This window comes from Narcine bancroftii, chromosome 11, assembly GCF_036971445.1.
Source record: "Narcine bancroftii isolate sNarBan1 chromosome 11, sNarBan1.hap1, whole genome shotgun sequence".
In the NCBI taxonomy this organism is placed as follows: Eukaryota; Metazoa; Chordata; class Chondrichthyes; order Torpediniformes; family Narcinidae; genus Narcine; species Narcine bancroftii.
This window is the reverse complement of record NC_091479.1, coordinates 79,006,800-79,029,946: the sequence shown is the minus strand read 5'-3', so window position 1 is coordinate 79,029,946 and position 23,147 is coordinate 79,006,800. Positions and strand designations below refer to the sequence as shown.

At 39.3% G+C, this 23,147-nt stretch overlaps 1 protein-coding gene and 1 long non-coding RNA gene across 5 annotated transcripts in view; one reads left to right on the top strand and one right to left on the bottom strand.

Annotated features, from left to right (window-relative positions):
- The first annotated feature begins 3,720 nt into the window (after positions 1-3,720).
- Positions 3,721-4,744, top strand: LOC138745974 (uncharacterized). Its single transcript, XR_011346634.1, has 2 exons — positions 3,721-4,337; positions 4,439-4,744. It is a non-coding gene; the product is annotated as an uncharacterized lncRNA (long non-coding RNA).
- A 599-nt stretch (positions 4,745-5,343) lies between these two features.
- Positions 5,344-23,147, bottom strand: part of LOC138745964 (interleukin-17 receptor A-like) — a 54,813-nt gene continuing 37,009 nt past the window's right edge. For all 4 annotated transcript variants that reach the window (XM_069903593.1, XM_069903591.1, XM_069903589.1 and 1 more), the window contains 7 exons: positions 22,503-22,657; positions 20,463-20,537; positions 19,585-19,651; positions 16,006-16,053; positions 12,872-12,967; positions 12,058-12,093; positions 5,344-8,708 (listed from right to left, as the gene is read on the bottom strand). In XM_069903593.1, coding sequence (XP_069759694.1) covers positions 7,321-8,708; positions 12,058-12,093; positions 12,872-12,967; positions 16,006-16,053; positions 19,585-19,651; positions 20,463-20,537; positions 22,503-22,657 — 1,865 coding nt within the window. In that variant the 3' untranslated portion in view covers positions 5,344-7,320. The remainder of the gene's footprint in view (positions 8,709-12,057; positions 12,094-12,871; positions 12,968-16,005; positions 16,054-19,584; positions 19,652-20,462; positions 20,538-22,502; positions 22,658-23,147) is intronic.

Below are 23,147 nucleotides of genomic sequence, written 5' to 3'. Positions count from 1 at the left end.
GACCAATCAAGTTACAACTAGAGCATTGCATCGAAATCTGGCTAATATCAGGTCCCCTGCCAAACTTTCACATAAATTGTGATAAGCGGATGGAATGTACTTGTGAATTAGTATCTCAAGTAAACTCCAAATCCCCTTTTGAAGGTGATGATTGAATTAACTTTCACCACTTCATAGGCAATGAATTTCAGGCAACAACGGTTCTCAAAATGTTTCCTTACAGCTCTTCAAAGTTTTACATTTGTATTCCCGTCCTAACGAGACAAGCAGAGTCATTCTTTACACTAATTTAAGGCAGGCAACAAGGCTAATTAAAAAAAAATGCTGGTGATCATTCAGTAATTGCTCAGAAGCTCTCAAGATTTTTGTGATGCTTCTTTCTAAACAGTCTCTTGATGCAGATCAAAATTCTAGCATTATTTACCTCCGTGATTGTGAAAGCAAGTGGAACAATGCTAATATTTGCATTACATGTTATAAATTTCAAATGGCTGGCAGAACAAGTTTTATTGGACAACTTTTATTTCACCTTTCAGTAAGTTAATTAGACATTTTCCACTTTCCCTTGAATCCTCCTGCCACCCCCCATCCCATACCCTAATTTTCTGCTCTTTTCTTCCCACTGATTTCTTCCCTTCCTTTCCTCCTTGTTCTATAACCCCTCTGATCCCTCCCAAAACATCATCTTTTCTCTTCAGTCCCCCAAGTACACTTCCTGTTCTATTCTGCCCAGCTCACATCCCACCATCAGCCATCTTTCCTCCCACCTTCCCCTCTCCTCCTCTCTCCCATCACCTAAATTTTCCTTTTCCATCTCATTCTTCTTCTCCACTCCCTCTCACATCTATTCAAGAGCCAAAGTGGTGGCTGCAACTTTGTGCACCGCCATTCTTTCCACACTATTCCTTTTACAATTTTCACATGGACTGAGATAAATTGCACAATATTGTTCTAGGTTCTGGGACGTGCTATGACATTGTGAATATTTATTCATAATCCTAATCAGGGAGAATCGTTACAGGAGTCCTTCAGAATGATCTCATCCCAGTAACCTAATAATTTGCCAACAGGCCTAGTAAATATGATCTTCCTCGTGCGCATTAAATCCAACGAAAACGCAGGGATAATACATGCAACCTTTTTAACTTTGCTTCATGAGAACATGCAAGCCAGAACTGCAACCAATGATGCAGCCTCAGGGAAGACTAGTGTCAAAAGAAATGCATCCATGCCCCCAACCCTTCTCAATTTTTCTTGCCATACTGTTGCAAGCAGAGTTACTCTTCAGAACAAAAAGGAAATTATACAATGACTACAGTTTAGAATGAATATCACCCAAACCCTTGTATTTGATACACAGTACACAGATGATACACATTTGCACCTGATCTCAGAGTATAGAATGAGACTTAACTCAATCATCTGCAAGGAAAATTGTTCACAGTTAACTTGTAGCATCATGTTGTCTTCCAATATTTAAAGGTTCACAGTGAGAATAGTGTTAATGTAGATGATTTCCTATATCTATCATGAAGTTCATTCATTACCTTCACACCATTTTGTTTGATTGCCCAAAGGCTATTAGAAAATCAAGACCAGTTATTTGGCCAGCAGTGATCTCAATTGTTCTATATTCTTCCAAAATGACCTACATCAAGCATTGCAAGCAACTGTTAAGATATGACCAATGTCATTTCAACAAAATCCTCCCAATTCCCTGGAAGAACAAGTGAACCAAAGTCTGTATCCCTTCCCAGCACTGAGAGCCAATTCCACGCACCAGGCTATGTCATTCACATGCCTGCTGGTCTCTCAAAACAGACCCTCCATTCCCAGTTCTGTCATTGGAAGAGATGGCCAAATGAAGAGAAAAAGATTAAAGGATGTACTCAAAGTCTCTGGAGGGGTGGGGAGATGATGGAAACATTCTCTTGTAAAGCAGCACTTGAAATAATATTCAAACCTTTGCACTGGGAAGAAAAAAAATAATCTGCAAGAGGGGTGGGATGAGCACACCATCTCAGAATCAAAATTTATCATCACGAACAAGTCATGAAATTCGTTGCTTTGTGACAACATCATAGTGCAAACATTCATACAAACTACCTTACAACAATAAATAAAAATAGTGCATGAAAAGTCAAAATAAGCCAGTGTCTGATTCATTGGCTCACAAACTGCATACTGACCTGTCCCCTCCTGTCTACCAGTGAAAGGGCATTTCTCACATTGCTCTCATCAGCCATGTCAGACCTTTCACAAGCCATCCATCCCCTCTCCCAAGAAATGTTTGGAATATCATCCCTCAATAGGCTAGTCATGAAGCCAAGGCCAAAAGTTTGACAGAAGGGGGAAAGAAATGGTTATTTTGCTACACATTAACTGTATAACCCCAAGGAGCTAGAAATGCACATTAGTCACTTAGTCAAGGCAAAATACTGTATATTACCAACAGATTTTATTACTTTATAATCAGATAACTAGTGTAAAATAAGATCAAAAAGTCCTACAATGAGTATAGGACAGCTTTATGTTTCTAGTACTACTGTAACTTATTTTCAGCAATTAAGTGGAACAAGGAAACGTGGTTAGAATTAAAAGGAAAAAATACAGATCAAATTATAATGCCTATCCTGAATATTCAGTTTCTAAAAAAAAAAATCACAAAATACCTACTGGAAATGGGCCTGTGATCAAAAGCCATCCTTTCCCAAAGAACTTGACAACAAACCAAACAAGTGGAAAGCTGGGATCTACAAAATCCGAGCTTGCTGGATAATGTCATAAGGAGTGAAACACAAGTCTGCAGGTGCTGTGATTGTAGTAAAAACAAAAATACTGGAGGAACTCACCAGGTCTCAGTGTTCATGGGAGGTGAATATACATTTCCAATATTTTGGTCCTGAGCCCTTCTTCAAGGTATGAGAAAAAGCAGGTAGGCACCTGAATAAAAGAAATAGGAGGAAGGACTATGGACCAACAGACAAAAGGGGATCACTGGATATGGAGAAGAGGCCAAGAGAGGGGGAAAGTCTCTGGGGGGAGGGTGGGGTTCTCTGAATGCAGAGCTGAGGTAAAGGAGACAGAGGGGAAGAGGGAAGAGAGAAAGAGATACAGAGAGGGACAGAGCTACAGCAGGGTTCCCAAACGTTTTAGCTGACGGAACCCTTTTGGGGAGCACTTGGAAATCGCAGAGCCCCAGTTGTCAATTACAGTTTAAAAGACCTGCATTTAGGCATTTAAGAAAGTAAATAAACTCACCATTCTCCATGTTGAAATCATTTTGTTGCCACTATTTACATTTAATCAATCGGAGGCCCTCTGACGTCACAATGGGTGTGGGGGGGGGGGGGGAAAGGTGCAGGGGTTGGAAGATCTCCACTCGGTAGTTGGTCTGGGTGGCAACCGACAAGAGACATCACCGCCTCCACCAGGTCGAGAATCGCCGGCTGTTGATTGACAGGCAAGGTGGGCGGGACTATTTCCTCCCACCAATGTCACAATGGCAGTGGCACCTTCAGCGGGCGATGATTGGCTGGATGCAAATGAATGGGCCACTAAATGACAGGCGAGGATGGACACGACCTCCACTGGCTGTGTGGACGGTGGTGACGTCATCCCCCTCCCCCCCCCCCACCGGTTGATCTGGCGTTTCCTTTTTTTTAAAAAGCCTGAGTAACTGGTGCTCACTTTGTCATTCAACAGCGAATGCCCGGGTTACTCTCCATTCCTGCATCGGAATCTTTTTCTTTCCATCGGTACCAACTCAGCAACCCGGCAGTTTTGCTCTTTTCCTTATAAAACTTTGTTTTCTTCTGTCTTCTAATTCTTAGTGCAGGGACATTTGGAAAGGAGACGTGTTCTCCTCAGCTGATTGTTGAACCCGAGTCAGCTGATGATAATTCATTCCTCTCTCAGATGCCATTGGTTAGTTCTCTGCAGCCCATCATCCCACAGAATCCACATACGAGACGAACACTCTCTCATTCCCAGATCTGATGAAGTGTCACCAACATGAAACATTAACCGTTTCAGCCCGACCTGCTGATTCCATCAAGCTCTTTCTGCATATGTTGTATCTTTTCAGAGATTCGCACCCACAGAACACAGATTAACATCTTAAATCAGATTTGTTATCTTGATCCCGACTTGGTTCGTCTATTCCCCCCGCCACTGAGCCCGCCCAACAACGATACAATGGGGCTGCGGCCCCGTGATTGGCTGTGAGGGCAGGGACAAGATGTCACAATCTCTCTTACGTGTTCATTGGTCTGGAAATCCTGCTGCCGGACCATTTGACGGACAGGCCGAGCCCAGGTGCTGATTGGAAGGGGCAGGTATTATTCAAATGAGCGGGGTCACGCGCGTCTCCCCTCCCCCACCCCGGAACAAATTGAATTAAAGACTCCCTACCATTTTTGTTTCCTGTGGAATCCAGTTTGGGAAATGCCGAGCTAGAGGAAAGGAGACGTCGGGGAAGATATCGGGGGTGGCTAACTGGAGGTCCAGGTCAATGCCACACGGTTGGAGGGAGGGCAGAAGGAACGCAAAGCGTTGTTCCTCCCATTTGCTGGTGATTTCAGACTGGCACTGGTTAATGCCAGAACTTGGGTAGAGTTATGATAGTATCCAGAGCAAAACAAAGTGCCAGAGAAAAGATGAATTGAACACAAATTGCGCATAAACATAGGAATAAAGAAGTTAAATGGTGGAATAAAGAGGAAATGTTGGATACATTCACTGTGTCTTCAATGAAACTTTTCCCACCAATTCTGCTGCAGCTGCTCTTTCTAGCATTTTGTTTTGTGTCAGATTTCTAGCAGCTGCAACGGCTTGATTTTTCAGTTAAATGCTGAGACAAATTAGGGATGAAAAACATCTACTCTTAAAAAGAAGAGGGCCCAGCTGGGAAATTACAAATCGAGAACAGATGCTAAAACCAGAGGGTTGAGTAAGATCCGAACAGGTGGTGGCAAGGAGATTCTGCCCAATCCATAATTGCTCAGGGTTGTTCCTGAAAGGCTGCAGTACAAAAGTCTGAGAGCACATCCAAACATTGGCAAAATAGGCAGAATGGTCTCCTTTTACCTCAATTTAAAATGAATTATCATTCCAAGAGGTTGGGTGCATTAACAATTCTCAGTGCTAGATCACTAGGGATCCTATCTATTAGTTGAAAAGTTAAAAGAGGCCCATCCAGCCTATGTAGTTTTAAGACAAAACGTCTTAATTAACAAGCATTGGTTAAGTAATACTATCAAACAGCAGACACTGCTTGCTGCATGCACTTCTCTTCAGCACCCTGAAACATGAAATTCAGGTATATTTAAATGAAACATAAAGTTAAAATAAAAACATTTATTGACATGTTCGAAGTCTACCACTGATGCCATATTCTCAGAGAAACTATATCATATTAATTATAATGTACAATGGCATAAAACAGCAGATAAATATATTCTTTAGAATTCCCATAATAATGATCTCAATTAAATGTTCCCAATCAAAACTTTTTCACCTCCATTTTAAAACATGTCATTTGTTTTTTTTAAAAGACAAACATTACTGAAGTTCATCAACTCATCTGTTATTGCTCAAAAATGAGTCTTTCATTGCACTATTCAAAACATAATGGTTTGGAAATTAAATCACAGAGAACTATTTAAACTTTTAAAGAACTGCAAGAATACCTCCCTGATAGTTCTTTAGGATCAAAGTTGACTTGCTACTCCAGAATTTCAACTAGGCACTTCTTGATGCCATATTTACATAATGTAAACTTTTCTTTTGTGCAAACCCTCCTAATGGAGCATGACAAGAAAAATCAGACAACTTTATCTGCTGAACAACCATTGAACACTCTAGATGCAATCTGATTTCACCAACTCTTTGCTGGACTGGAACCTAATGAATGCAAATCCCATCTTCATCTTTTTACCTTTCAGGTTCCCCACATGATTGACTTCTTCTACCAACTTCATCCACTGATCTCCTCTATCTTCCTGAGGAATCATACCCTAATTACCCTCACCAGCTAGCAATTTGTCCAAATTAGCCAACCTTGCCTCCACCCCCACCCCCCCCCACGGTAATAAAGGCCTCATCATCAACCCTCAGGTCTTTCTCCAACCTCTAATGCAAACCATCTTGGATTGCACATTTTCAATTGCAAAAATATGTTGTACTAGCTCAAAATTTCCCAATATATTAAGATCTCAAATGCCAAGGAAGCTTCCAGAGGCTATTCTATAATTGCTGCAGTGCTCCATGCAACAGCCATAGGGTGCACAACACCTTCTAGACAAATTCATCTTCACAGATGTAACACTGTCACTAATCACAAGTGAAAAAGAAGGCTTCACTCAAAAATTAAGTGAGCACCAAACACTTACATTGTCAATAGAGATTAAGAGCATATGTTCTGGCATCTTATTGTAATCTCTTTCTGAATACTGCTAGCCTGTGAGGTTTTAACTTTGTTATATTGTTTAATATTATTCTTCCAGTAAATAACAGGAGCAGTAGATGTATATTCCCTATAAATCGCCAATGTAGCTGAATATAAAGGTTAGTTTGCACCCTAATGTAGGGCACAACAATAGCACTGGATATTGTGTTTTAAAAAAATAAATATTTAAAAAGCAAAATCATGACCTGTGTTGACCAGGATGATTAATGCTTTGCTACCCATTTAATTTTCAGCTTGGCAGGTCTTATAACTGAAGGTGGAGTGAATCCTATTACAATCAACCTACAAATCAGATTTTACTTCAAACCTACCCCAATCTTGGAAATTGTAGTTAGAGAGTCATTTAACTAATTTAATATCTATAGTATCCTTCTCATGCACGTCCAAACAATACCATATCCAGGACCTCAACATTGTGCTCTCCCTTGAGAAAATTAAAAAAGTTTATATTTTAACTGTCCAAATACACCCCTGTGACCAATTAACCCACTAACCCAATGTCTTTGGAAAGTGGGAAGACACTGGAGCTCCAGAAACTCATGCAGGTCACGGCGAGAACATACAAACTCCTTACAGACAATGGCAAATTTCAACCTGGGTCACTGGCACCGAAATAGCATCTTGCTAACCTAACCGCTATGCTAACCATGCTGCGCATATTTAATCTTGTTTAATTCTTTTACTTCATAGATTTCATTTTAAAAATAGATTTTGTATATTATGCACATACATATACAGGCAGACACACATACACTTAAATATTAAGTTTGCTCAACCTATAAATGTTCATTGTATTGAATTACTAAGAGAGTCGGCTGCATGTCATGCACTGCATCATGCCCACTTTCTACTCAGTTCGCTTCCATGCTTTCATTAAGTAAAGCCATCTGCAGCATTTTTAAGTCATTTAATACATCAGAAGAGGTGTTCCCAATTGTCTGCTGGGAGATATAGCCCTGGTCTGAATCTACATTTTCTTCTTTCTCCACAAGAGAAAGAGTTTGTGGATATCTAACAACATCTCTGGCTGAGTCTTCAGATGACATTAAACCCTGGAGGAAGAGCATTTGCTGAAGATCATGAAGTTTCCTCTTTACATCATCAGAAATACACGAGTTATGTTCATTACCGAAGTCTTCCACAACTGTTTCATTCACTGCAACACTGCTTTCGCAGATAGACTGAGGAACCGTCTTGATGTCATTCTGTAGCATCCAATTGTTTGCCAATCTCAATGATCCTTCTGCCTTTGGAGGAGACTCAAAATTGGAGCAGTTCAAAACAGTTTGGCTGCAGTCCATCATCGATGTGGAGCACAATGGCTCCAAGGTATCTCCAAGGTTAAAGATTTGTGCTTCATTGCAGTCTATTCCAATCACATTTTGAGACATAGCCACATTTTGGACTGTTTTCTCAAATCCCACTGGGCACCTTTCAAATATCACACCATTAGCTTTGGCTGTGTATATATCATTCACAGTACAAGACGTACCAAAAGTCTTGTATTGCAAGATATTTTGTTCAATTGCTGAAAAATCAAAAGGTGATTCTTCTTCTATCCCTGCTTCCTCTGGAGATGTGATGCATTCTTTTTCAAACCAGTCTGGCTGCTTCATTTGTAACAACTTAAACTTCTGGAGTGCATTTTTCAGTAATTCACCAGATGGATGTTTGTGATAATCATCCAGTGTGATTCCTGTCACATGGAATGTCTTTCCTGGCTCATATTTTTCCAAATCTTGCACTCTAAAGTGAACATCTTCAAACTGTTTCATCAGTTTGTACTTCACAGCAACATTAAAGGGATCAGGTACATCATCTTCACTGCTGATGTCATCAAAATATGTAATTATGTATTTCCCAAAGGAAGCTGGCCGCTTAAAGTCTGGCAAAATCAAGGCCATGGCGGGAGTAAACATGTCATGCATTGGTGAGCGTTCTTCACTTTTCAGTAAAATCTTGTTCTGTTTGACACCCAACATAGCCTCCCACTTTGCCTTTGTTCCACGGGAGCAGAGAATTATAATTTTGTCTGACTCATTTTTTTGTAAAGTGAGCCAATTGATGTGTCCAACTTCTGCAGCTTCATTACTCTGTAAACAATCTAAAGCCACTTTGGTACCACAGACAGTCATCAGGAACTGAGCAAATGCGAGAACAACATTCTGATAGAGGCTATGGTCTTGCGAATAAATGATCAGGACTTTCTTTTGCACCTGTGGAAGCTCCTGGCTCACACCTGAAAATAAAAGTTTCATAATTCAGTGCCAACAATAGATCATTCAGAGCTAAGTGGAAAAAAAAATTAAAGTGTGAGGATAGCACAAGTGGACCAGCTAGGAATTTGGCAGCTTGTTTCTCAAGTGGACCTAAAAGGGTATGCGCTGTGCCAGCGGACTTGCAAGGAATATAGCAGCTTATTGCTTAAATGGACCTGAAATGGTGAGTGCTGCAAGAATTCACCAGGTTGATGTGTAAGCTGACTTGAAAGAGTGAGTGCAGTATGTGCAATTAAAAAGTAACACACTAGTTTGATGTTTAAGTGGATTGGAAAGGGTGAGGGCAGCACAAATGGGCAAGAAAGCAATTCATCAGCTTGGGCCTCAATAGAGAAAGGAATTTGGCAGCTTGTTCCTCAAGTGAATCTGAAAGGGTGCAAGCAGCACAGCAGAACTGAAAGGAATGTGGTACCTTCACGTTTAAGTGGACTTCAAATGGCGAGTACAGCGCAGTGGAGCTGAAAGGAATGTGCTACCTTCACGTTTAAGTGGACTTCAAATGGCGAGTACAGCGCAGAGGAGCTGAAAGGAATGTGGTACCTTCACGTTTAAGTGGACTTCAAATGGCGAGTACAGTGCAGCGGAGCTGAAAGGAATGTGTCAGTTTGATATGTTAGTGGTCTTGAAGAGGGTGATGGCAGTGGAAGGGACGTGAAACTGAGAGGGCTGTGCGCAGCAGCAGAAGTGGACCCAAACAGTTTATGGCTCAACGGACCATGTACATGTGCGATGAAGTTCTTACATTCTGCACTCGAACAGGTCCTTCTTAAAAAAAATATACATGCTGTATATTAAATTACAGATGGACAGACTGCAAGGAATGAACAACAACAATGGGTCTCCTGGCTAAGCAGTGAGGACAGGCTGTTTAGTGATGTACAGGCATGGTGATGACCCAGTGCTCCAGGTATGGTCACACAGGAATGGCTTGACAAGGCCTGTGAGGAACAGCAGTAAATAAATTACATTTTTAAATTTAAATTAAGACATACAGCATTATCACACGCCCTTCGGCACAACCTGTACATGACACCAAATTGCAACTGGTCCCATTTGCCTGCATCCTTCTACATGTTCACTTTCCAACTGTCCAAATGTCATTTAAACTGCATCTAAACTGATTTTAAAAAGCCTTTAATATATTTTCCACAAATTTCATCTTTATGCTTGTGTTGTAAACAAACATTTGAGTCAGTTAAAGTCTCCCTTGATTGTTGAATTACCTGTCATCCCCATCTTTAATTTCCCAACTTTTGAAACATCTAATACTACAACAAACTATTTGGTCTAAAATTAACTCCTCCTTCCCGTTTCAAAAACGCACAGAGGTTGTAGGTTAGTTAATTGGTTTATTTGGGTGGCACCGGCTCATGGGCCAGAAGGGCCTCCAACCATGTTGTACGTCTTAATTTAAATTTAAAAATGTAATTTATTTCCTGCTCCAACAGATGAGTCACACAGGGTGGAGTGGGACAGAGGCTGCCAGTGTTGGAATTTGACAAGTGAAGGTGAGAATGATGGCACAAAGAGAGACTGAATGGAACTGGGAGGTGAGCAGGAAGAGGAGAGTGCAAAAGAATCCAGTGGGGAAATGAGGGTGGAGGGGAGATGGAACATGGAGAGGAGTGGGAGTGTTTGGGAAGGGTTACAGGAGCAAAGAGAGGGTGTTTATTACCTGAAATTAGAAAACTCTATGTTCGCACCATTAGGCTGTGAACTGCCCAGACAGAATATGACGTGTTATCTTCTAGTTTGCACTGAGCTTCACTCTGGCAGTAGAGAAGGCCCAAAACCAATGGTGAGTGTGGGAATGGAAGGGGAGCTAAAAAATGGTATGCCACTGATGGTCTGTGAAATTGGTGTTCAAGACGGTGTTTGGTCTCACCAATGTAGGAGGCTACATTGGGAACAGAGAAAGCAGTAATGAGGTTAGAGGAGGTATATGAATCTTTGCCTTGTGTGAAAGGGCTGTTTGGGATCCTGGATGGTGGGAAGGGAGGAGATGCAAGAGCAAGCGTTACACTTCCTGTGGATGCAGAGATTAAGTACTGTGGGTAACAGAGAGATGGATGTGGAAAGATAAGCAGATAGGATTGGTGACACAACAACCACCTTGCACTCAACATTAGTAAAACCAAGGAACTGATTGTAGACTTCAGGAAGGGGAAACCAGGAGACAGAAACAATTCAACAGTGGAACAGGTAAAGAACTTCAAACTTCAATATCTCTGAGATGTAATGAAGGTGGAGAAAGAATGGCTTCCTTACAAAAGTTTGGAGGCCTTTTTCCAGTGGCATCCCAGTTAATTGGCCTTGCAGTGTCCTGGGATAGGAAGGCATTTGTGCCGTTTCCACTGGGCCACCTTTAACCATAACACTGACTTCTTTTCCACTGAACACAACTCATCCCCGGGGATCGGAGAGTCTACCTTCAAATGGAATGGATGGAAGTTGTCCTTTTTCCATTGGTTTAATCAGCATGCCGGCATCAGCTGACGCTGGAGATATGAGTAGGGGTTGAGGTCATCAATCCCTGGTGTGATTTGATGTCATTTCACGCCGGCATGCTGATTGTTTTCATTTTCCACTGGTCCTTAAAAGTTAATTTCTCATTAATTCCTGGGACAAGATGCCAATAGAAAAGGGGCTTAGGTTGGAGGCTGTGTAGTTGAGGTAACTGTGGGAACCCAAGAATTTGAGACTGAGAGATCTAGAAAAGTGGGGGAGGTGGGGAAGGGGAAATGTCAGAAATTGTTTAATGAATTTCAGAGCAGAGTGGAGGTTACTGGCAAAGTTCATTCACACAGGTGCAGGAAGCAGCTCCAATGTAGTTATCAGTGTTACAGAGAAGAGTTGGGGGGGGGGGGGGGGGGGGGGTTATGCCCAGAGTAGGTTTGGAACAAAAAAATTTTCATGAAGGCAGTAAAAAGGTAGGCATAGCTAGAACCTATGCAAGTACCTAAGTCTACACTTTTGATTTGAATTGTTAAATGAAATTAAGGGTGTACAAATGGAATTACATTTGCATGGTCTCAAAGGAACATGAAATCAGAGGAAAAACAAATGATAACAAGTTTAGTGAATATAAACATAACTATTAACTGTCAAAAATAAACTTGCCACTTTTATAATTTTATTATACATTTTTCACAATCACATTTAAAATTGAACTACCTTGGTCACACTAATTGCACTTGGTGCAAGGATACCATTACGAAGGTGAACATAAAAACACAGTGTAAATATAAATATGTCAATAAATATAATATGTATGTAAGGAAAAAATAAATTATTTGCATTGAAACATACCGAAATCTGGCTCTTTTTCTGGATCTTTTATCATTTCTAAAAAGAGATGGTTTTAACATTGAATTGAAAACAAATTACAGATTTTTTAAATAGCATGCAAAACACTGTACCCAAAATGTTCAATATCACTTTCCCTCAACAGTTAAGCGAATATATAATGAATTTGTGGGGCTGATAGGCACTGGAAGACTTTTGACTAAACAATGTGACTATGAGGAACCAAAGAAAGTTCTGCTGGACAAAAACAATGCACTAAGTATGGGATGTGCACAAGTTCCCTTTTCGTTTAAAGCAATTCTTGCTCTCACAACCTAACCTTTGGGCCGCAAAGTTGGGTACATTGTGTACATTTAAATTCTGTATAATTCTGTAATAGTGTTGTTCTGCCAACTGAAGCATGCATAAAGTGAAAACATCTGCAACAAGTGGGGAAAAGGAACCCCCCCCCCCCATCTGAATTTCAATGAAGAACAGTGTAATTCTATGGATGTCTACAATGAAGTTTGTTCCAGTAACAAATATAAGCAGGACAGAATGATTTCATGCTGATATCTCCCCACCTTCTCATACCCTTCTCTGCAATTAACACTTCAAGCAGTTAAGCATTGGATTTCAGGTGTGTAATTGGGAATAAATGCTGAGGTCCTTTGTAGGGTATGGAGGGAAAGTTGGGGAATGAAATTGTGGCTATCCCACAATCACATTGATAACACATCTACCATAAGCACATTAATTTTAGCGCACCAACTTGGGGAGATCCAGAAAAAAAATAAACAGAATACAACAATTATGGGGTTGCTAAGATCTCCCTTACCATTTCTTTTGGATTCTGACTGTACACAAACTATACAGCCAAAAGCAATCACCGAAAGCATAACACCGATGATTGCAAAGAGATGTGTTCTTTCAGCTGTAAATAAGAGATTAAACATTGAGTAGCATGAATGACAATATTTGAAAAAATGTTTGCAGCTACAACCACCCAATTAGCATTGAGAACAAGTCAGGAGTTCATATTGCACATCATAATTAGATCTCTTATTAAGGTTGTTTTACTGCACCACACACCTTTGAGGGGCACAGAGATAAGAAGCATAATTTACAAAGTGTATATTATTACCCTGGGACAGATTATCATGTTTTGGAATTAATAAAAAAGTATTAAACAGCCCATTGGAAATGCAAATTTGTTCAGGATAATAAACAAGTTCACCCCTGGTCTGAATGATAAGATGGCAGTAAAATGATTAACAAACACATGTGCCAAATTAGAGTGACTGCAGGAAAGAATTTTGGGCAAGTTGGCACAAATAAATCAAGATACTAAATAAAAGATTGATTAACATAAGGGAATTGAATCATTAATTTGAAAGAAATTAAGTTTACTAATGAAAGACAATTTCCATGAAGGACACAAGATGGAACTCTCAAAGCACCAACTTTCTTAAACTCTGGCTGTGCAATACTGGTCACCCTATTTGAGGAAGAATGTGGAGGGTTTAGAAATAAGACAGAAGAGACTTACCAGAATATTGTCTAGTTTAGAAGTACAAGCCTTGGGGAAAGGTTTGAGAAATGTGGGTTGTTTTCTCTGTAGTGTCAGAGCTGAGGGAAGACTTGATAGAAGTCTATAAAATCATGTGTGGCATTGAAGGGGTAGGCAGTAGGTATCTTTGTCCAGGATAAAAATATCACATACTAGAGGATGTGTGTTTAAAGTGAGGGGACAAATGTGCAGGGCAAGGTTTTTTATAAAAAAAAAATGGAAGGTGGCCAGAACATGATGCCAGGAGAAGTGGTGGAAGCAGAAATTATACCAAGAGTTCAGGGGCATTTAGACCAGCACATGAATAGGCAAGCAATATAGGGATCTGAATTTGGTGCAGGCAGATGGAATTAATTTGAATTGGCACCATAGTTGGCACAGACATCATGGATGAAGCACCTTTCCCTGATTGAATGGCATCCTTCCATGCTGCAAACATCCTGAGATTTATCTTTTTTTTTTAAAAATCAGAGAAGTCTAACTATGGGTGACACAGTGATGCAGCTCATAAAATGCCAGAAGCCCAAGTTCAATGCTAGATTGAGGACTGAATGTGTGGAGTGTAAATGTTCTTACTGCAGCTGCATATTCCTATCACATGCCAAAAATGCGTGCACTGGTAGGTTGCCACTGTAAATTGTTTCTTGTGTCTCAGGGAGAGGCAGAATCTTGGGAAGTTGATGAGAATGTAGGGAAAATAAAACGGGTTGTCAAAGATTTAGTGGGGTGATTAGCCTCTTTTGGTTCTAAAATGCCTCCATGACTGTATAACCTAGTGGAGAGGGAAACATAACTGTTAAGCTTTAAAGTGGGAGTAGAAACACAAGCTTGGTTTATTTGTATGTAAGCATTTGAATATGTCAGCTTAACTTAAGAGCAGCATTTATAAAGCCATACAGTATACTTGGGTAAATAGTTACAGGCAGACTGTATAAAAGCAAGCAAGTTATGCTACACCTTTATAAATACCCTTTCTGATGTATGGTGTCCACAACTGTGACTCATTCTGGATATTATACATCAAAAAGAATATCAAGGCAGCAGACACAAAGGAGATTTACCAAAACGATGCAATACTTCAGTTTTTATAAAGAGACTAGACACGTTGAGATTACGTTTACTGAAGAGAATATTTAGAAAAGTTTTGACAGAACTAACCCTAATCAGAACAAATCAGGCAAAGTTTTTGTCGGTGCAAGCATTGTAAATAGTGGAGAAATAAATGTGTTGCCAAACGAACCACAAATGGAGAAATTATGGAGCAACCATCAGGAACATGCAGTCTTCAAAAAAAAAAAATCGAAGTAGATTTTAAGAAAATAACTTTCAGCTCATTGGAAACATTGATAGAAATATATAAATCAAGAACAGATAACTAGAATTAATTGAACTCTCAAAAATTTAGTATATACATAATGAGCGGAGTGGCTTCCTTCAGCAATCCTGCATTATGCTGAATGTTGATTATTCTTTTACCTTGTGCTGGAGAAGCCACGGTGAGCTGTCTAAAGGCAAGTACTGTTATAAAGGCAGAACTTTAGGGTCCTCTAATCAAAGCCAAATTGGTACCCATTTTGCTGCACATTAGATTTCTGACACAAAGAGTAGGTTCTCAAAGGGCCTCAGATGCTGAATGTATCAGAGATTTGGACCTGGACCTGCCAATGGTTTGAACGGGAGTCTATGCATCTGCAGAGGTTGCAGGACCGCTGGAGGAGAATCCATGGACACTTAGTGTCTCTGAAGACATAATCTTTCGCTTCTCTTTCTCTTAATGTTAGGAGCACCAGGCAATGCTCATGCCAACTCTTTTGCATTCCAGCAGACAAAGGCAGAAGTATATCATGTATATTACATTCATATGTATTATTACGTGACAGTAAAAGGATCCTCGAAAGGTTGATCATGGTGGATGGACACCACAAGCTGCAAGTTCAGACAAGCCAGATATAGAATGAACGACCTCAATGAAATCTCCAATACCATTGATTCCTGGGATGACAGAGATGGCATATAAAAGATAGGAAAGATACAGATTTTAAAAAATATATAAAATCTGGGCTGTGGTTGGGGTCTAGATCCATGATTCAGAGTTTCAAAAGAAAGATCAGCAATTTAGAACAGATAAAAAGAAATTTCTTCACTTGAAGGGCATTGAATCTGGAATTTCAGCCCAAGAGAGTTGTAGAAGCTCTATTATTCAGTATTTACAAGATTGATCAATGAACATTTGGATGTTGAATTGTTTATTGCCATGGGTATGGAGATACAGTACAATGTTTTGATAATCAAAGAATATGGGGTCATTGCAGAAAAGTAGCTTTGAGGCAAAGATGAAAACTTGCATAGTCAAAAAGGTAAAGAAATTACACCCTTGGACATTCCAAACATCTTCAACCCACCTGCAGTTGGTTCTGTTGTTAATCTTAATGCTCTTGCTGTAGTTACTTCTGAGAGAAAAAGAACCCAAACAATATTAGAAATGTACAAACTACATCCATAAGAAGTGGGGAGCACTTATCTCTGACCCTGGCATTGATCCCGAATTAAGGGTAAAAATCACCTCACACTGGTAATTTAAGAAATAATTGTCATGCAGATCAGAGGCAGCCTCAACATTTACTTGGATTTCAACACCATATTAAATGCAGCAAAACATATTTTAAAGGACTAAGTCAACAAAAATGCACAGAGACAGATCATACAGAGAGAAATAACCAAAAACCCTGGAGGCCAGTTTAAAGGAGACCTCAAAAAGAGAGAAAAAACTGATTGGATATGGCATAGTTTGCAGAAGACAGTTTTGGCAATTCTTGAGAGGGGAGGATAAGGAATGACCAACAGACCATAGTCAGGTACATGGATAGTTGAGAAGACAAAAGATAAACAAAAGACAGAAATAACAAACAAAGGAACAAGGATGTCATGTGGAAGGGTATGATCAAAATTAAATGTATTGTGTTAACATCAGAATAAAAAAACGTTTACTGGGATTGGGATCACAAAAGCAGAAGACAAATCCCTGCAGAATTTTCATATTCTCATGATGGCTATGTGGGTTTCCTCCAGGCGCTTGAGATTCATTCCTCATCTCAATAGGTGTGATTTGGTAGGTTAAATGGCCAATGTAAATTTCCCCCAGCTTTGATGAATAGTAGAATCAAGGAGGAGTTGATGGGAAAATGAGGAGAAGAACGAGTTAGGGTAGGGTCGATGTAAAAATAAAATGTGCTAATGGTCGCCAAACACTTGATGGGCCAAAAGACCCATTTCCATGCTGTCTCTCTCTCTCTCTCTCGCGCGTTCTGACCATCACATGAATATGATTAGGATATCAGGGAAATAATGGTACATTAGGAAGGAGTTTGAAAGGCAGCTGAATGGATAGATAGGATGTTATGAGAAACATATACTTGAACTTCTTTTGCTTGTGATTAGCAGCATGAATACAGGAGATAAAAATGGAGGTTAGCAAGACTATCTCTACTGACCAGGATTATCTTGGAGTAGTCCAAGGCTGTTTTTTCCATTGAGGATGATACTCAATATCGTCTAACCAGATCTAGTGATGGGTGATGTACTAATCACGTACGCACATCTGCAGCCTTCAATTTTAGTGAATGGCAATCCAGGGTACAAAATTAAAATTATTTAACTTGTATTCGATTTATTCAGACTAGCATAAAGGAAGCTGAAATATACACTGGCAGAATTTGGTACACAGATCAAACTGTCTCCTGCTCAAACTACCATCCAGTGTGATATTATTCTGTAATGATGTAAATTGCTTATATTAATTTGAAATTATAAGAAAATCTATTGCAGCAGATAAATCTTCAATAATAATTTTACATATGGAAAGGAAAATGAAATCTTCCCCAAAAGGGAACAATTTTATGCTACATGCCTAATAAGTAACAGAACAATCTGCAATGGAAATTATTTCTCATCTAATGATTTATTGCATTCTGAGATTAAGCAATTTATTACTCCTTTGGTCTTCGAGATTGCAAGATCCATTGAATTAATCAAGTTAATAACAGCTCTTGAGATCTTGTTGAGAAGTCAGTGCATCATTTATAACTTTATGAGTATACTACTTAAACAAGATATCTTTCTCTTTTTTCCAAAAAATGTTTATTCCACACCATCTCCAAGTTCAAATTTCAGATTTATAGTCAGACTACATACATGACATCACATACAATCTTGAGATTAATTTTTCTGCATGCCAGGCAGAATTATAACTTATTGGTACTGCAAAAAAGAACTGTACTTAAGATATTTATACGAGTGAGAAATGTAAACAAACTGTGCAAATACAGAAAAAAAATTCAGTAATAAATAGTGTGCAAAATAAATGTTTTTAAATGAGTCAGAGTTTGTTCTTTAGGAGTCTGGTGGTGGAGGGGTCACAACTGTTCTTGAACTCAGTAGTATGAGTCTTGTGGCACCTATACCTCTTTCCTACTTACAGCAGTGTTATATGTATATTTTCTCATTGGTGGGGAGGGTTTTTCTTGTGATGTAGTGGGCTGTGTTGATTATCTTTTGCAGGGCTTTCTGCTCAAGTACCCCCATACTAGGCTGTGAAGCAGCCAGTCAGCACACTTTCTACTGCATATCTGTAGATGTTTGCCAAGGTTTCCAATGTTATACCAAACCTCTGCAAACTCCTGACGAACCAGAGGTGACGACGTGCTTTCTTTATGATGCTATTCCTATATTGGGTTTAGGAAAGGTCCTCCAAGATAGTAACTCTCAGGAATTTCAATTTGTTCCCCCTCTCACCTGATCCCTCCAATGATGAGTAGATCATACACCTCTAGTTTTCCCTTCAGCTAATTGGTTTTGGTGACATCGAGTGTGAGGTTGTTGTTTGTACACCATTCAGCCAAGTTTTCATTCTCCCTCGTGTATGCTGAATCACCACTCCTTTTTATACAACTGACTACCATGGTATTGTCAGAAAATTTGAAGATGGTGTTACGAACATCCTGAGCCATACAATCATGGGTGTAAGCAAGTAGAGGAGGGGACTAAGAATGGTGCTCCAGAACTGATGAAGATTATGGACAAGATGTTCCTATCAATCCTCACTGATAGTGGTCTGGAAGGGAGGAAATCCATGCTCCAGTCACACAGTGGAGTATTGATGCCCAGGTATTAGTGTTTGCTGATCAGTTTTGAGGGGATGATAAGTGTTGAATGCCAAACTGTAGTCAATAAAGGGCATCCTGATGTGTCTTTTCAGTGGTAAGCAAATTGGAATGGCTGCTCAGACAAGAGCCGATATATTTCAACACCAGCCTCTCAAAACACTTCACCATTGTGGATGTGAATGCCAGTTGTTAATATGTAATTTTGGCAGGTTATCACATTCTTCTTGAATATAGGTATGATTGAGGCCTGTTTGAAACAGATGGGTACCACATCCTGCCGGAGTGAGATGTTGAAGATATCGAGAATACTTTGGCAAGTTATTCAGCACAGGTTTTCACTATTCAGTTGAGTACTCCATCTGGAATGGATGCTTTCCTTGGATTCACCCTCCTGAAGGCAGCCCGCATGTTTTCTTCAGATACTGACTGTGGAAGATCATGGGAATGTGCAGTGGTTCTTCCTTGAACTAGTGGTTAAATTGGACATTGAAGACATCAAGTTCATCTGGGAGTGAAGCTTTGCTTTCTCCTATATTCCAGATTTGGTTTTGTAGCAGGTTATGCCATTTAGACTCTGCCACAACTGTCGAGGGTTCCTTATCATTTTCATTCTCATCCAGAATCTCCGCCTTTATGACCACCTCAGAATCTCCACTTTCATAACCACCTTCTGGCTGTCCTGATCTCTGGAGACTCTCTTTCGGCTCTGTCTGTATGAAGGCTAAGGGAGCACAGCAAAGTGATTCCCCCAAGCCCCCCACCCCCCACAGCAATACTCGTCCCACAAACCCCACCAATCTAAACCCATCGTCAACCTACCTGGCTCTGGTACAAATACAATAACTCGTTTGCAGTCATTATGGCAATCTTCGAAGAATGGAATTATCTGAAACAGGACAAAGTTTGTAGAACAATTTTCCAGCAGCCAATGACAAGATGGTTACAAAATGCAGGTTTCTGAAGCAGCACAGTTGATGTAGCTGTTAGTGCATCACCTTTACAGCGCCAGCAATTGGGACCTGGGTTTGTAACTCACACTGTCTGTAAGGAGCTTGTACATTCTCCCAGTGTCTGTGAGGGTTTTCCCCGGGAGCTCAGATTTCCTCCCACCATTTGAAATATACTAGGGGTGAAGGTTAATGGGGTGTAAATTGGGCAGCACAGACTTGTGGGCCAAAATAGCCTGTTTCCATGCTGTATGTCTAAAATTTAATTAAAAAATAATAATTTAATATTCTGAAAAGCTAATTTTTTTTAGTTAAAAAATGGCGAAATATATGGAAGGGGGCAGAGACATTACATTATGAAGAGTGAACATTTTTATTGCTCCTGCCAGTATCAACCTTTGCCAGCAAAGTCATCAAAAATATGGACGTGTTTTGATATCAACACTGTATAAAATGTTCATGCTAGCAGGACTGCAATTGTATTTAAAATATTAGAAAATAGTCATTGAGTTATAAATAAAAATCCAAGACACACTCATCACCCACTGACTTAATAGTTTCCATTTGATGAACGGACATCATAAACTAGGAAACACATCACTCATGTGTTGCGAGATCAGAATGCCACTCAGAAAGAATTCAGGGTTTCAGACATTCATTTTATGTATCACTGCAAAGATGCAACCCAACCCAGAACTTTTGGAGATGACGTGCACGTTCAATTAAAAAAATTTAGGTAACATTTCTTACCGTAATTTTATAAGCAGTGCAGCTTTGCATCCAGTTTTCAGTTGAGAAGGTTACATTAAGTCTTTGTTCCACTACCTGTAAACACAAAAAAAATTCTACATTCTTAAATTGCCTGTGTTGGCCTTTTCTAATTGTGGAGGGGTAAGTTATATTGTTCCAGTCACATGGAGAACTTCTGTAACATTGACTACTTTTGATGAATGTGCTTATCTGTGGGTAAAAATACAATGCTGCAATGCAGTCAGGGAGATAATTAATGTTTCAGGTCAAGAAAATTTCATTAGAATCAGAAAGTGATTGAACAGGCATGTTTAAGTTGATTGGAGGTGGAATTACGCAGAGAATAATGGGACCAATGTCGTTAAGGCTGATGATAGGGAGTGGGTCAGAATTAAAGATAACTGGAATCTTCGGGTCACAGTTGGTGCAGTCACCCAATCTGTGTTTAATTTCTCCAATGTATTGTGAGCACCCACACAATATGCTAAATTGGAGCCGTAGAAATGATTTCTAGTTGGAAGAACTATTTGGGTTCCTAGATGGTTGGAAAGGAAGATTTAAAAGGCAGCTGTTGCAAGGGAAAAAATTGTGAGAAGGGGAGTAGTTTGTGGAGATGGAAGAGTAGAACAGGGATTTAGTAGGGAACTGTTCTAGGGAACTGTTCCTTTGGAATACTGAGTAATGAAGGAAGGGATTAGTACATTCTTGATGATGGAATTCCATTGATGATGGTGAAGGTTATGGAGGATGACTAGTTGAAGATGAGTTCTTCTAAGGGAGAAAGGCACGGTTTATCCTTGTTTTGGAATGGAGTTGAGGCCGGTGGTGGCAGGGTTGTTAAGAGTAGAAATGTATGAAATAGACGAAATGCTGTTTAAAGTCTTGTCAATATATGGGAGAGAGGAAGACACACTCAAGTAAAAAGGCATTTAAAAAAAATCAAAGTAGAGCAACTGGGAGAATGGAATGTAGAAGATTTTACAAGAAGCAGTGTGGGAGAATGTACAGTTGAGATACCTGTGGGAATTAATGAAAATTGTTTGGTTAAATATTTCTTTATAAGGACAACAGATGTTAGGAAAACTAACAGTCAGATATGGACTACAATTATTAAAGAAGTAGCAAAGTTAAGTACATTTTGTGGGAAATTTTACAAGAATTGTAAGTAGCATCAATATAATCATATCTGCAGTTTCTTGCTCCAAATAATTTATGACCAACCTATCAGGGAAATTTCAAAGCCTAGTAACTTCATGAGAAGCAAACCTTACAAAGTCAGCCTTGATTGTAGTGAATGGCAGGCAGATATTTGAAGGGTTGAAGAGCTTCCCCAGTTACTAAATGCTATTAAAATTATGTCAAACCACATCCAATTACTTGCCCGTGTCCATGGTCCTACATATTCTTAAATATCAAATATTTCATTAGAAAGGGAGAAAGAAAGTACAGTATTGCCAATTGGTCATAATTACATTGCAGGTCATTGGAAATGGCAAAAATAATTCAAAGAAAATTTCACCACAAGATTGCAGAAATTAAGATGGGAAATTTCAACTTAAGATTACTGAAATTGTGATGCATTATGTTCATTTAATAGATTCAAACAATTTATTTTTGTTAAATACAAATATTTATGCTGAACTCACAAAACAAAGACCAATGCATTTAGTAGTTGGAAATAACTTCCAGCATGTTTTGGATTTGGGAGAACATTAAAATTAGGGTTTCTGTAGAACTGATGGACACCCCACTCAACTATGACAATCATTATCAAATAAATGTTGAGAAATTACATTTAAAAAACAGAAATTGTGGAACCCAAACAGTAACAAGAATCCAAGGGAAGTGAAATGATCTTTTTTCTTTCAATGTGATGCTAATGTTATGAATACATTTGAATCTAGCCTGCCTTTTTCATTTTCAGATAACCAAGATGTTCCAAACAGATCTTCTCCTTTCTATTGCTGCCCATATTTCAGAAATTCGGCAGCCTAACTTTCTATATAACAAAATCTATTAATTAAACAAAAATGATTTTACCTCATCAAAAATTTGATCAGCATAATTGCAGACCTTATTTGAATCATGGCTCTGCAACAGGACATGGTATTTATCTGAATAATTTCCAGTCTGGAAGAAGATGGTCATCTTCATTTCACTTTGAATGTAAGTAACATCAGGATCCCATAGACTGCCTGCAAATGGAGAGAGATAGGAAATTATTAAAATCCAATATACTTCATGGATTTTCTTCTTACCCCAGTTGCACTTTTGCAGTTCTTTGTTGGGATTTCTTCCTGTTGTTCACTTCCACAATTTAGCAATAAAACACATGATAAATAATCATAACAAATGCATAAGATTTCCTTCAAATGTACAGTATTCACTGTTATTTGCTGTGATCAGTGCAAAATCAATTATGTTCCATAGAACCGCAAAACATTACACATAAAACAGGCCCTTTAGCCCTTCTAGTCTGTGCCGAACTATTATTCTGACTAGACCCGCTAATCTGCACCCATTCCATATCCCTCCATACTCCTCCATCCATGTACCTGTTCAATTATTTCTTAAATGTTAAAATTGAGCCCATATTCACCACTTTAGCTGCAGCTTGTTCCATACTCCCTCCACTATTTGTGTGAAGAAATTCCCTTTTATATTCTCCCTAAATTTCCCCCCTTT